Source organism: Aquarana catesbeiana, linkage group LG13 (assembly GCF_042186555.1).
Source record: "Aquarana catesbeiana isolate 2022-GZ linkage group LG13, ASM4218655v1, whole genome shotgun sequence".
NCBI lineage: Eukaryota > Metazoa > Chordata > Amphibia > Anura > Ranidae > Aquarana > Aquarana catesbeiana.
Window position 1 is genome coordinate 64212088 of NC_133336.1, and position 15760 is coordinate 64227847.

A 15760-nucleotide genomic window follows, 5' to 3' on the forward strand; every position below is an offset into this window, starting at 1 on the left:
AAACTAGGTGATCCAAGCAAAATTTGCCACCCATTCTTTGCCCTCAGCTTTCTGTGATACGCCACAGGTCACACAAGGCTGCGGGATCATTGACAAAGTACAGCTCACGCACACGCAGTGGAAAGTAAGCTGTGAAGCCGCAAGGAGACAGTCGGCTTCCCACAGTAAACATTCCGGTGCCGGTGTTCTGCCAAGAAAGTTCCGCTCGGAGGCTAAGTTCCCCCCTGTACAGCGCAGGCGCTGCGCCTGCGCAGTAGGATCCGGCGGAAATAGCCGAAGCGGAATAGCTGAAAATCAGCTGTACACGGCGCCTGTAAGAGGGCCCCTCGCGTGCTCGCTTCGCTCGCCACGCTTCGGGCACGGCCTCGCTTCGCTCGGCTCTTTTAGATTCCCCCACTAGGTCCACTTGGATGGTGGGGAAGGAACCTGGACCCAGAACGCAGGCGCCGTATACAGCTGATTGAAGCGTTTGAGCTTCGGCTATCTCCGGCGTCTGACAGTAGTCCGTACTGCGCAGGCACTGCGCCTGCGCAGTACAGGGGGGAACTTATCCGCCGAGGGAACATTCTCGGCAAGACACCGGGAACCAGAACACCGGCAAAGAACTGGCCCGGGTGAGGACAGCACTAAATACCTGGACAGGTAAGCGCCCTTTTATTAAAAGTCAGCAGCTACAGTATTTGTTTTTTCTTTTTACTGTGAAGATCCTCTTTAAGAATTTTACAAGCCTGGTGATGTGAGAAACTATTTTTGTTGTGACTTCAGGAACAAGGTAAAAGAGAAAATACTGAGACAGGATCCAGTGAGAGAGAGGGAGATTTGGTGATAAATGTAGGCAATGCCTGGACATACACTATAACCACTTCCAGCCCAATCACGTCATATGACGTCATTAACTGAGTGGGGATATCTAAATAATGCCTGCAGTTTCAGGCATCATTCAGATATCTTTTTCAGCCGACAATTCTGTGCACCATAAGAACAATCATAGCGGCAGTTCAGCCTCCCGCCACCCTCCGGTGCTTCTCCAGGCTCGCACGTGCCATCGGCGACCCGGAGAAAGAATCCGCCGTTGCCTGACGATGATCATAGAGATTTCTGGTGACCAGATGGTCCCCAGTCATCTTTATGACCGTCGGAGGCCAGGGCGCAACGTTATGACGTCACGTTCAAGCCGCGGAAGTAAAAGCTCAGATCTCGGCTGAAAAGAAAGATCTGTCTTTTTTTTTATCTCAATCTTTTCAGCCTGGAGGAGAGATGTGGGGTCTTATAGAACCCCACATCTCTCCATAAAGAGGACCTGTCACGCACCACTCCTATTACAAGGGATGTTTACAAGTGATCAAAAAAATACATTTAAGAGAAAAAGTGTAAAAAAAAAAAAAAAATTTAAAGCACCCCCCTCCCCGGGTGATTGCGCACAGAAGCAAACGCACACGTAAGTCGCACCCACATATGTAAACCCTGTTCAAATCGCACATGTGAGGTATCGCCAGAGCAAGAGCAACAATTCTAGCACTAGACCTCCTCTGTAACTCTAAAATGGTAACCTGTAAAAAAACTTTAATGCATTGCTTATGGAGATTAAGTACCAAAAATTTGGCGCCATTCCACAAGCGTGCGCAATTTTGAAGCGTGACATGTTAGGGATCTATTTACTCGGCGTAACATCATCTTTCACATTATAGAAAAAAATAATTGGGCTAACTTTACTGTTTTGTTCTTTTTTAATTCATGAAACTGTTTTTTTTTTTTTTTCCAAAAAAAACACGTTTGAAAAATTGTTGCACAAATAACGTGACACATAAAAAGTTGCAATGACCGCCATTTTATTCCCTAAAAAAAACATATATAATGTTTGGGGGTTTTGAGTAATTTTCTAGCAAAAAAATGATGATTTTTACATGTAGGAGAGGATTGCCAGAACAGGCACTGTGACCATACTGCATGAATTAGCACCCTGCTTAGGCGTCTAGAGCCACCGGGAGCTGCATGCAGACAGTAAGTGTCCGGGAGATGCTCACCCACCCCTGCACCCCTTTCGCAACAGGACAAGTGGCCATGTTTAAAATAGCTACCGCATCTTCATAGAGAAACATGGGCTCCATGCATGCAGCTCCAGCCGCATAAACAAAGCGCTCATTCATGCTTTACAGGTCACAGCCCCCATATGAATGAACCCCAATAGTATAATGCATACAGCAATCCTGCTGACAGGCCCAGCAGGATTTACTTGTTAATGCTGCTTTCTAAAACCAGCCAGAAAGGTTAAAACTGTACATTAAAGGATAAGTTCACCTCTAGGTACACGTTAAAGGTTCCACACGTTTTTAGGGTGGAACATTAACATATTCCGAATGTTGCAGCCGCTGTGCATTCCTCCCTGACATGACAGCCGTCTGGGGAGAAGTTCCGCATACTAGCGGTAACTTTTTGAAATCAACGTGGCTGTGCGTGGCTCCGCCCACACGGCCGCATCATTCCTTCACACAGCTCTGTGTGTGACTGAACTACAAGCCTCGGCATCCTTTGTAGCTGTCAGCTTGTAGTTCTCCATGAACTACTACAGTGCTGTAGAGCGCTGTTGTAGTTCATTGATTCTTCCTGTCAGATTGTATCTGCTTGCTTGTATGGGAAAGCAGATGCAATCTAGCAAGCAGATACAGTGCACAGGCACACGGATGCAAAGACAGATCTGGAGAAGACCTGTATGGCACCAGCGATTTGCTGATCTCTGGTGTAATGCTTTATAGGCTCCAAAAAGAAATAATAAATGCACTTTTTTTTTACCTGCAAGCAAAATTTTAAAAAAAGTGCATTTATTATTTTTTTCTAAAAAGTGAACTTATCCTTTAGCCCTGGTTCACACTGACAGTGGGAATGAAATCGTGTGAGTTCAGCTGAACTCGCACAATTTCATTCCCGCATGTCAGTCCCAATTTCGGGGGCGATTTCAGAGACATCTGTGCGGGTTGCTGCATAAATGTCAATGGAAATCGCACTCCAAAGTCGCCAAAAGTAGTACAGAAACAACTTTTGGGAATCAGTAGAGCGTCGCACCGATTCGGACGATTGCCATTGCAGACATGTCAAATCGCATGCCAAATCGCTCCAATGTGAACCAGAGCTCAATGCGATTTTCTGCTTTCCTATTACTTTGTTTTGACTTCTGAAGTGTATAGCAAGACTCTCCCACCAGAATTCCCAACCACTGCAGGCTGCAAATTTTTTTTGAAGGAAGGTTCTACTAAAAGCCACCTAAATAGGTTAGACAACACCAGGTCATTAAAAGAAGAATTCCATAACATTACATTGTATGTGTATGTGAGACAGAGATCTTACAAGCACAAGCACCTTGAGGGCAGGGACTGATGTGAATGTACAGTATGTAAAGAGCTGTGTAAATTTGCATTATCTTGTAAACAAAGATTATGCAACAAGAAAGCCACCTACTATATCTTAATTGATAACATTAAAACAAAATGACTATTAAATAAAACTACAATGTAATTCAAGCTGAACTAAACCCTCCCATTGTCCTCAGCCAAGCAAGCTGACATTTTAGCCTCTGATCTGCAACTGCCATGGTGATCAGTTATGACCCCAGACATTGGATGGTTTGAGAGATTGGTTAAGTTGAGTAAGGCGCCTTTCTCACGGACGGCTATTCTGCCACAGTTAAAAGCATGTTTTTTTTCCTGTGGAGTTCAAGACTCCAGGCACTGCGATCAGCTGCATTTGCACAGTGCGATTAGCTGCGGTCACGTTTGGCTGCGGTTTGCCATTTCCATGGCAACCCCACAGGGTGACGACTCGCACTGATCCTTGAGGGGGAATTCCAAATAAATAAAAAAATGGCGTGGGTTCCCCCCCAGGGGCATACCAGGCCCTTCGGTCTGGTATGAATTTTAAGAGGAACCCCTACGCCGAAAAAACGGCATGGGGTCCCCCCCAAAATCCATACCAGACCCTTATCCGAGCACGCAGCCCGGTCGGTCAGGAAAGGGGGTGGGGACGGGCAAGCGCCCCCCCCCCCCCCTGAGCCGTACCAGGCCGCATGCCCTCAACATGGGGGGTGGGTGCTTTGGGGGAGGGGGCGCCCTGGGCCCCCCCACCCCAAAGCACCTTGTCCCCATGTTGATGAGGACAAGGGCCTCTTCCTGACAACACTGGCCGTTGGTTGTCGGGGTCTGCGGGTGGAGGGCTTATCGGAATCCGGGAGCCCCCTTTAATAAAGGGGCCCCCAGATCCCAGCCCCCCACCCTATGTGAATGAGTATGGGGTACATGGTACCCCTACCCATTTACCTAGGGAAAAAGTGTCAATAAAAAAAAACACTACACAGCTTTTTAAAGTAATTTATTAGACAGCTCTGGGGGTCTTCCTCCGGCTTCGGGGGTCCTCTTCCGACTTCGGGGGTCTCTCCGGTTCTTCTCCGCGCTCTCCGGGTCTTCTGGCGGGCTCCTCCGCTATCTTCTGCTCTTTTGCTAGCGGAGGAGCCCGGTCTGCTGCCTTCTGCCTTCATTACCCGATGACCACGCTCCCTAAAACGTCACAGTCCTAGCATGCCCAGGGACTGTGACGGCATAAGGGGGCGGGGTCACCGCCTATATAAGTCAGAGCGGAGCGCCCAGAGTGCATTCCAGCCGGAGAGAGCGTTGTGTCAACATCAGAAGAAAAGAAGAGGGAAGAAGGCAGAAGGCAGCAGACCGGGCTCCTCCGCTAGCAAAAGAGCAGCAAAAGAGCAGAAGATAGCGGAGGAGCCCGGCAGAAGACCCGGAGAAGAACCGGAGAGACCCCCGAAGTTGGAAGAAGACCCCCGGAGCTGTCTAATAAATTACTTTAAAAATCTGTGTAGTTTTTTTTTTATTGACACTTTTTCCCTAGGTGAATGGGTAGGGGTACCATGTACCCCATACTCATTCACATAGGGTGGGGGGCCCCCTTATTAAAGGGAGCTGACGGATTCCGATAAGCCCTCCGCCCGCAGACCCCGACAACCAACGGCCAGGGTTGTCAGGAAGAGGCCCTTGTCCTCATCAACATGGGGACAAGGTGCTTTGGGGTGGGGGGGGCCGCAGGGCGCCCCCCTCCCCCAAAGCACCCACCCCCCCATGTTGAGGGCATGCGGCCTGGTAAGGCTCAGGAGGGGGCGCTCGCTCGTACCCACCCCCTTTCCTGATCGTCCGGGCTGCGTGCTCGGATAAGGGTCTGGTATGGATTTTGGGGGGATCCCCACGCCGTTTTTTCGGCATTGGGGCTCCACTTAAAATCCATACCAGACCAAAGGGCCTGGTATGCCCCTGGGAGGGAACCTACGCCATTTTTTTATTTAAAATTTGGCGTGGAGTTCTCCCTCAAGATTCATACCAAACAGCGTCGGGCATTGGCGGGGATACGAGTCGGATCCCCGTGCTTGTCGCTCATTGGGAAAGGAAAAATAATTTTTCCTTTCCCGATGAGCAGCTCGGTGCTGCTATCTGCAGCCGACACAGTGCACTGCGATTACCTGCGGTTATGTGCGGATAGCTGCGCTAAATCGCTCCTGGACGCAGTCAATTCTATTTTTTCTATCCACACAGAACCGCATGTATCTAATTCTCAGCTAAACGAAGTGTGTGAATGGGGCCATAGGAAAGCATTGTGTGCTTTTAGCTGGGGTAGAAAATTAGAAAATCCGCAGCTAAAAGCACCATTCTATCCGTCCGTGTGAAAGGGTCCTTAATGTGACAGTTCGCAATCAAAGCAAGCAAGGAATGTAACAGTTGTTTTTTTTTTTTTTTTTTAAACTGTTAAATCGATGGGTTTAGTTCTGCTTTCATTTTTCTGTTCTGAAAAACATAAATGGAGCTACCAGTATTGAAAAATAGCAGTTACTTCAAATTTTCAAGCAGGTATGAAAGGTTACTAAAGGATTTGAGAATCTTTACAATTTGGTATTCTGAGTGAACAATTTTTTCAGTAAATATTTTCAACTTGTTTAGTAAATCAGTCTCTTTAACCACTAGAAAATTACTTAGAACCCCCAAATATATATCTCTTTTTTTTTTTTTCAGACACCCTAGAGAAAAAAAAAAAAAGGTGGTCGTTGCAATACTATGTCACAGCTTATTTGCAAAGCGGTCTTACAAGCACATTTTTCTTGGAAAAGATACACTTTTCCAACTTACAAAATAAGACAACAGTAAAGTTAGCCTATAAAGCAATAGTGTACTAAAGCGCCGATATGGTGTGTATAAATCAATAAGAGGTATCAATAATAGGATATCAATAAGGAAATAACTAAATAATCAAGCCGCAACTACGTGAAAGTGTTCTGACACCACTAAAGTGAATTATAACAATAGATAGTGCGCTTAAAATTTACTTCCTAATGATAAAACATAAATACAAAATAAATGTGTTATGGCAGATATCAAAACCACATTGGCCAACCTTCAATATAAATAAGAATCAATCTTCAGAATATGGGCATAATGCAGTCCTTTGAGGTTAAATGCATACAAAGCATAAGCTTGAACAATCAGTCGCTCACCGCGATTTATCTCCTCACACCGCATACAATGTGTAGTGAACAAACATCAGATGACGTCACTGAATCCTCCCGACGCGTTGCTTCACATGTCACGTGACTTTATCAAGGGTCTCACATGTCCCGTGAGGAGAGAAAATGCGGTGAGCAACTGATTGTTCATATGCGCTGTTATTTCTAATCACATGTGAGTGGATACACTTATGCTTTGTATGGAGGTGGATACAGTATTTCGGTTCATTGTGCAATGATGTTTTTTCTTTGATTGCATGAATGAATTATACCACTGGAGGATTAAAGAACAAACAGTCTGGGTAATTAGCAGAGGAGGACCCTATTATGCAGACTGCTGTCTAAATTAGTGATTAAACATCTAGGAACCGTTGTTGGTTTTTTTCCGAAGCTCATTTAGGACTTTTATGGACCTTGGTCTCATGCATTTAACCTCAAAGGACTGTATTATGCCCATATTCTGAAGATTGATTCTTATTTATATTGAAGGTTGGCCAATGTGGTTTTGATATCTGCCATAACACATATTTATTTTGTATTTATGTTTTATCATTAGGAAGTTAATTTTAAGCGCACTATCTATTGTTATAATTTATTCAGTAAAGTTAGCCTAATTTTTTTTTTAATAATGTTAAAGATAATGTTACACCAAGTAAATTGATGCCCAACATGTCATGCTTCAAAATTGCGCCCGCTCGTGGGATGGCGACAAACTTTGACCATTAAAAATCTCCATAGGCGACATTTAAAACTTTCTACAGGTTACCAGTTTTGAGTTACAGAGGAGTTCTAGTACTAGAATTATTGCTCTCGCTCTAACGATCGCAGCGATACCTCACATGTGTGGTTTGAACATCGTTTTCATATTCAGGCGCGACTTACGTATGTGTTCGCTTCTGCGAGCGAGCTCGGCGGGACACTGTCCTATTAAATAAAATAAAAAATAAAAAATTTGGGTCACTTTTATTTCTATTACAAGGGATGTAAACATCCCTTGTAATAGAAAAAAAGCATGACAGGACCTCTTAAATGTGAGATTTGGGGTCAAAAAGACCCCAGATTTACACTTAAATGCAATAAAAAATTTTTTTTTAAAAATGTCCCCTTTAGGACCATTGGGCGGAAGTGACGTTTGACGTCGCTTCCACCATCTAATGTTATGGAGCCGAGTGGGGGCCATCTTTCCCTCACTTGGCTCCAGGCCTGTCAGGGGAGAGGACCCGATCGTCTCCGCCACTACCGACAGCTCTGGTGTTTACATGTTTTTTTGCTAGAAAATTACTTAGAACCCCCAAACATTATATATTGTTTTTGTCTAACATCCTAGAGATGCTTTGGGGATATGGTCAAAAACTGTCTATCCTATCAAACTCTTCCCCATTAACGACTGCGGCACTATACCTGTGGTACAAAAAGTGACTATCAACATTGCTATCCACAGACCCCTCACCACTTAATTCGCTTTTTGATCATCCTAATCTCCCCCAGGGCATGGGATCCAATACAGTGGGCTCATATTTACGAGCCACCTGGCCTACAGCAAACTCATTCATACACGCGCTCTACCGGGAGACCGCGGTAACTGGCTTACAGCTCTACGTATATCCTCTTTTTGCTCTGACCTGTTTTCCTCCGGCCACATACACAGACCACTGACTGGTTACAAGCAGCTGTGCTCTCTCTCAGGAACACCTAAACATTTACTCTCCACTATTTACAAACTACTACACTCACTGACCCACGATCAACTTCCACCTTACACGAGGAGGTGGGGTACGGGTCTGGGAAGGGACCTTTTGCTGGTTGACTGGCAAAAGTCATTCTACTTTACACACAAATCCTCCATCTCTTGTTACACACAAGAGGAGAACTTTAAACGTTTGGCTAGGTGGTACAGGGACCCCCAATCACTCCATAGAATTTTTACATCCACCCCTATGTCTTGTTGGAGATGTGGAGAAACAGATGGAAGCTATTTCCATATATGGTGGGACTGCAATGCCATACAGCCCCTTTGGTCCCAGGTCTTTGCCATATATAGTAGCCTTTACGATAGGCCAACAGTACCCACGCCAGAAGTAGCACTGTTGTCCATGCTTCCGGGCTCCATACCCTCGCAAAAACGTACCCTACTTTGATTTTTTCTTTCAGCAACTAGACAACGTATACCCCTCTTTTGGAAAACCACTACTACGCCTCCTCTATCCGTATGGGTCTCCATTGTCAACGATATTATGCGAATGGAAGAGATGATAGCCCTAGATAATGATACCTTTGATAAATTTAAAACCCTATGGCTTATCTGGATTGATTATTCCACCTCAGATGCCCTAAAAACCTTGCTAACGACACCTAATTCAACAGACTCTGCCCAGACCGTCCAACGTGCTGCACCAGGGCCTGCTCATTTGCCTTGCCCTTCCTCAACCATACCTATTCTCTCCCCTCGTTTCCCTCCCTTTATATCCCTCTCTATCCTCTTCTTCTCTTCTCTTACTTGATTCATGTAACAAGGCCTTAAAACAAGTGATTTTTGATGGTATCATAATGTGGATATTTTACAATTTACTACACAGAAATCAAGCCGAACTAACATATACTTATGTATCTATATTGTACCGGCCTATATCCAAAATATGCTAACTAGTCAGACTGTTTTTTTCATATTACTGATGTATTGAACGTACTAATGTATTTTGTTTGGCATTGTCTTACCTTGTAAAACTTAATAAAAACATATTTGACTCTAACATCCTAGAGAATAAAATGGCGGCCTTTTTTTCACACCGTATTTGCGCAGCGGTCTTACAAGCGCACTTTTTTTGGAAAAAACTCACTTTTTTGAATAAAAAAATAAGACAACAGTAAAATTAGCCCAATTTTTTTTTATATAGTAAAAGATAATGTTATGCCGAGTAAATTGATACCCAATATGTCACACTTCAAAATTGCTCCCGCTCGTGGAATGGCAACAAACTTTTACCCTTAAAAATCTCCATAGGCGACGTTTAAAAAATTCTACAGGTTGCATGTTTTAAGTTACAGAGGAGGTCTAGGGCTAGAATTATTGCTCTCACTCTACCGATCGCGGCGATACCTCACATGTGTGGTTTGACCATCGTATGCGTTCAAAAAAAATATTTTATTATTATTTATTTTACCTTTTATTTTTTATTTTTACACTGTTTTTAAAAAAAAAAAAAAAAAAAGTAACTTGTATTCCTATTACAAGGAATGTAAACATCCCTTGTAAAAAAGCATGACAGGTCCTCTTAAATGTGAGATCTAGGGTCAAAAAGACCTCAGATCTCATATTTAGATTTAAAAAAAAAAATAATAATAATAATAATAATAATAATAATAATTGTAATTTAAAAAAAATATTTAACCACTTCAAAACAGGGCACTTAGACACCTTCCTGCCCAGACCAATTTTCAGCTTTCAGCGCTTTCGCAGTTTGAATGACAATTGCACGATCATACAACACTGTGCCCAAACTCAATTTTTATCATTTTGTTCCCACAAATAGAGCTTTCTTTTGGTGGTATTTGATCACCTCTGTGGTTTTTATTTTTTGCTAAACAAATAAAGACTGAAAATTTTGAAAAAGATTAAAGTTTTGCTTTTATTTCTGTTAAAAAAAATGTGTAAATAAGTAAGTTTTCTCTTTCACTGATGGGCACTGACAGGCACTGATATGGCGGCACCAATGAGGTGGCACCGATAGGCAGCACTCATGGGTGGCACTGGTGGGCATTGATAGGCGGCACTCATGGGTGGCACTGGTGGGCGCTGATAGGCGACACTGATGGGCACTGGTAGGGTGGCACTGATACGTGGCACTGATGGGCACTGATATGAGGCACTGATAGGCATCCCTGGTGGCACTGGCAGGCATTGGAGTGGGCACTGATTGGCAGCTGCCTGGGCACAGATTGGCAGCTGCCTGGTGGTCTAGGGGGCATACCTGGTGGTCCAGTGTGGTGGCCGTCCTGGTGGTCCTGGGCGGGATCCGAGGGGGGGCTCCGTCAGAGACTCTTTACCTAGATCTGTGTTGCAGGGTGTCAGACTGACACCCCGCAACAACGATCGCCGCGATGTGCGCCCCCGGGGGCGCGCAGCGGCTCGATATCTTGATCACGTCATATGACGTCCGGTCAGGAATATCAAACCACTTTGGCCCCGTCATTTTGTAATAGGGCGGTCGGCAAGTGGTTAAATAAAATGGCCCTTTAAGAGCTGTGGGCGGAAGTGACGTTTTGACGTCGCTTCCGCCCAGCAATTGTATGGAGATGGGTGGGCGCCATCTTCCCCTCACTCGTCTCCATACCTGACAGGACGCGATCGCCTCCGCTGCTGCCGACGGCTCCGGATCTCGGCGGGGGGCCTCTCCCGCCACCGATAAAAGTGATCTTGCGGAGAATCCGCCACAGAGACCACTTTTATCTTGTAGCGAACCGCCCGCTGAAGACGGGGATACCGGGGTTATGGCAGCTAGCTGCTGCCATAACAACGATATCCTCCTTCAAACAGCCGCCGTAAAACTGCGGCGGGCGGTCCGTAAGTGGTTAAGATACAGTAATAATTTAGTTTATTCAGCATGAAATGGAGCTTAGTTATGTAGCATGAGGCTGTATATTCTGCAATATTTACATTTTTGGTAAACTCATTCAGGCTGGGTTCACACAAGAGAAAGCAGCGGCTCACAGCAGGAGTCCAGTGTGTCTCCATTCACTGTTTCAAGTCTGATTTCAGCCCGAATTGTGGGCTGAATTCAGACCTGAAACGGACCATAAGACCCACAGGACTCCTGTGCAATTCTCACCAGAGCCACTGTGTTGATGTGTGAACGAACCGGCTCCATAGAGAGACGGTCACAATCTCCTGCTATGCGAATCTATGTACACTACAAACTGTATAATTGTTTGAAGAGAAATGTATCTGCACCAGGCTAAGTGTAAGGTGGAAGGGCAAGCAGTAAAAATGAAAGTGAAAGTGAAACCTTCTAAGCAGGTTACAAACCTTGTGATCTTTCTGCACATAGCTTGAAGTGCTTTATTCCTCCTTTGAGGAGCAAAATGGCAGCAGGTCGTAAGAGACCCAGTTTGGGAATATTTACTAACCTGACCGTTTATTATTCTAAATAGGAAACCTTCATTTTGTTTGCAAACAATAAAGATTCTAACTACCAGCAAGAAGGAGTCCTTACATTAAAAGAGCACCTGTCATTTCAGATCCATCATGGCAGTGCCTGTTAGAGGGCATCCACTCACCTGCTGCCACCACATCCCTCACCTTGTTGTGTCACTGCCACATCACCAGCCATCCCATTAAAGTGAATGAAACTGTCGGTGAGTCAACAGCGGGTCAGAGGAGGAGCCACTGCGGTACAGAGATGACACTTTAAAAAATATGATTTAAATCAAGTTGATTTGAAGCAAACCTTTTTACTAGCGATTTAAATCATGATTTAAATCAAATCCAGCATGCCAGGGGCCCCTGCGTGCACGGCGCACCATGCCAGGGGCCCCTGCGTGCACGGCGCACCATGCCAGGGGCCCCTGCGTGCACGGCGCACCATGCCAGGGGCCCCTGCGTGCACGGCGCACCATGCCAGGGGCCCCTGCGTGCACGGCGCACCATGCCAGGGGCCCCTGCGTGCACGGCGCACCACCGGTACAGCATGTCGGGGGCCCCTGTATACACGGTACAGCATGTCGGGGGCCCCTGTATACACGGTACAGCATGTCGGGGGCCCCTGTATACACGGTACAGCATGTCGGGGGCCCCTGTATACACGGTACAGCATGGATGTCGGGGGCCCCTGTATACACGGTACAGCATGGATGTCGGGGGCCGCTGTATACACAGTGTTCTCAGTATAAGTATCCTGTTTGCAGTTACAGAGTATGTCCGCACACATTCACCATCAGTTTTAGGAAATGTTGCGATATTTGGTGGTCTTACACCTCGGGCATCAAATCCACCATGTCAGGGGCCCCTGCGTACACAGGGCAGAATGCCAGGGGCCCCTGCGTACACAGGGCAGAATGCCAGGGGCCACTGCGTACACAGGGCAGAATGCCAGGGGCCACTGCGTACACAGGGCAGAATGCCAGGGGCCACTGCGTACACAGGGCAGAATGCCAGGGGCCCCTGTATACACAGTACAGCATGTCAGGGGCCCCTGTATACACAGTACAGCATGTCAGGGGCCCCTGTATACACAGTACAGCATGTCAGGGGCCCCTGTATACACAGTACAGCATGTCAGGGGCCCCTGTATACACAGTACAGCATGTCAGGGGCCCCTGTATACACAGTACAGCATGTCAGGGGCCCCTGTATACACAGTACAGCATGTCAGGGGCCCCTGTATACAAAGTACAGCATGTCAGGGGCCCCTGTATACACAGTACAGTATGGACGTCATAGGCCCCTGTATACACAGTGCTCTCAGTAGAAGTATCCTGTTTGCACTTACAGAGTATGTCCGCACACATTCACCATCAGTTTCAGAGAGGGGTTGCGATATTTGGTGGTCTTACACCTCGGGCAGCCTTGGTCATCCATCTCTTCTCATCACACAGCACCTCGGTGCACTGCAAACTGTGTCCCCGGGAACCCGGCTGAGAGATCTTGGTTCCTCCCCCCACTGGTGTTATACACTAGCTGGGGGTTTCCTCACTCAGCTACACACAGTGTTCTCCTGCTCCTCTCTTCTACAGATGTAATTGCTGCAAGAATGCTTACAGCTCTTCCTGGATAGTTTGTTTAAGAAACAAATACAAGGAATTAATACTTGTAATAAAGAATATTTGATAGTTTGAAAACACAGAGATGTACAGTGGTGTGTTATGGACAATGGAATGGCCATGATGTATGAAAAGTGCTATGGGGAAGGTTACTGTCTGCTCTTGGCAACGAATCAGCTTTGTTGATATGAAATCCTCAGGCCCCTGCTCTTCAGACCGCTATCACTGACTGCCAATCCCCCCATTTCTATGATAAGATTCCCGCAGGACGTAGGGGATAACAACTCAGGTCTGTGCGTAGGAGGTACAAAACTGCATACCTTCCACCATTTCTAAGACCGGGTTTACATCATTATGTTACAGCAATGCACGTTCGGGAAATTCATTTATTTAAATGGGCTGCTAACACACCCCAGCAAAGCTAAAACCGCCCAAACCCTTTAATAGAAACGGAGTGCTGCAGCGGGGTGTAATTCATGTGTCCTTCCTTAGTTCAAAATGGTGCCATGCAACTAGGGTTGCCACCTCATCCCTTTAAAACTGAACACATATTAATTACACAGGTTATGTGGCTGATTAAGGCGGTAATTAAACTCACTTGGTGCCTGATCTGCATCAAATTAGCCTCAGAACCTGTGTCATTCCTTTGTGTTTGGGTTTAAAGAGATGAGGTGGCAACTCTACCCGCAACATAACAGAACACTGTATCAAATACTAATCAACATTTTTCTTTCTTGGCGCCTATTAATTGCAGGATACGTGGTAATATGCTGCCACGCTGGCACCAGGAAAAAGAAAATTGAATCAAATACTTATTTTAATTTTCCTTTCCTGGCACCAGTCCATGGCACCATGAAAACTACAACATTATAGTGTGAACCCAGCCTATAACCACCATAATCATACCGATTATTGGGTTCCCGACTACCAGTCCTGCTGGCATTAGGCTGAAAAAAAGGAAAGGTAAGGGGGGGGGGGGGGGGGGCAGGCCGGGCTCCAGTTGTAATCACTATTTTTGTCATTGCCCGCATATTTTTAACCCCTTCAATACCGGGGCACTTTCGCCCCTTCCTGCCCTGGACAATTTTCAGCTTTCAGCCCTGTTACAATTTGAATGACAACTGCTACACTGTACCCAAACAAAATTTTTATAATTTTCTTCCCACAAATAGAGCTTTATTTTGGTGGTATTTCATCACCTCTGGGGGTTTTTATTTTTTGATAAACAAACTAAAAAAGACCAAAATTTTTGAAAGAAAAAAGTTTTTCTTAGTTTTTGTCATAAAATTTTGTTTTCCCTTTCACTGACGGAGCACTGATGAGGATGCACTGATATGTAGAATTGATGGGCACTGACAGGCGGCACTGATGGGCACTGACAGGCGGCTGTGATGGGCACTGACAGGCGGCACTGATAGGTGGTACTGATTGGTACTGACAGGTGGCACTGATGGGCAGCACTGATGATGAGGTACTGATGTGTTACTGACAGGTGTTACTGCTGGGCACTGATTGGCACTGTGGTGGGCACTGATTGGCACTGTGGTGGGCACTGATCGGCACTGTGGTGGGCTCTGATCGGCACTGTGGTGGGCACTAATCGGCACTGTGGTGGGCTCTGATTGGCACTGTGGTGAGCACTGATTGGCACTGTAGTGGGCTCTGATCGGCACTGTGGTGGGAACTGATTGGCACTGTGGTGGGCTCTGGCAATGTGGTGGGCACTGATTGGCACTGTTGTGGGCACTTGAAGGCTTTTTTATTGGGAGAATGCTGGGCACTGATTGGTAGCCTTTTTTACACATCTGAGGGGGCTGTGCTATTAATCAATGTGCTGATTATCAGCACAGACCCCCCTCTGAGAGGGAGAGCCCCTGATTGGCTCTCCCTGTCAGCACAAACCGAGGAGTGGCGTTTACCGGCACTTCCTGGTTCACGCGATGATCAGCTGTGATTGGTCACAGCTGATCACATGGTAAGAAGCCTCTGTCAGAGGCTTCTTATCACGATCGGAGATGCGGGGTGTCAGACAGACACGCCGCACTGGCATGTTATCCTGCCGGACGTTATATGACGCCCAGTCAGGATAACAGAACCACTTCCCGGCCGTCATTCTGTAATAGGCCGGACGGGAAGTGGTTAAAATTGCCCATTAGTTACCTGCATATTGTCACAATTGCCCTTTTGTTGCCCACGTATTGCAACTATTATGCATTTGCTATCTGGATATCCTTATAATTTCTAACTTGAGTTTCATCTCAGTTGCCCCTTTTTTTGGTCTGAAGTATATAGACATCTTTAAGGCTACATTTGCACGGGCAATTAGCAATTGTGCGAATGACAGCAGCATTAATCTGCTGAATTCTGCTGCTGTTAGTGGCTAACTGCAGTCACGGAGCCCTGCACACTTCAATGGCAGGTCAGTGGCCACAGCCATCCTTGTGTGCATCCAGCAGCGGT

The 15760-nt window shown here is 46.0% G+C and overlaps 1 protein-coding gene across 2 annotated transcripts in view; it reads right to left on the reverse strand.

Moving 5' to 3' along the window:
- Positions 1 to 13213, reverse strand: part of MNAT1 (MNAT1 component of CDK activating kinase) — a 265871-nt gene extending 252658 nt beyond the window's left edge. The window contains exon 1 of one of the 2 annotated variants that reach the window (XM_073610513.1): positions 13030 to 13213. In XM_073610513.1, the coding sequence (XP_073466614.1) occupies positions 13030 to 13118 (89 nt within the window). In that variant the 5' untranslated portion in view covers positions 13119 to 13213. Of the gene's footprint in view, positions 1 to 12449; positions 12477 to 13029 lie in introns of those variants that run through there. The other variant, XM_073610514.1, reaches the window with a different exon arrangement.
- Positions 13214 to 15760: the final 2547 nt, after the last annotated feature.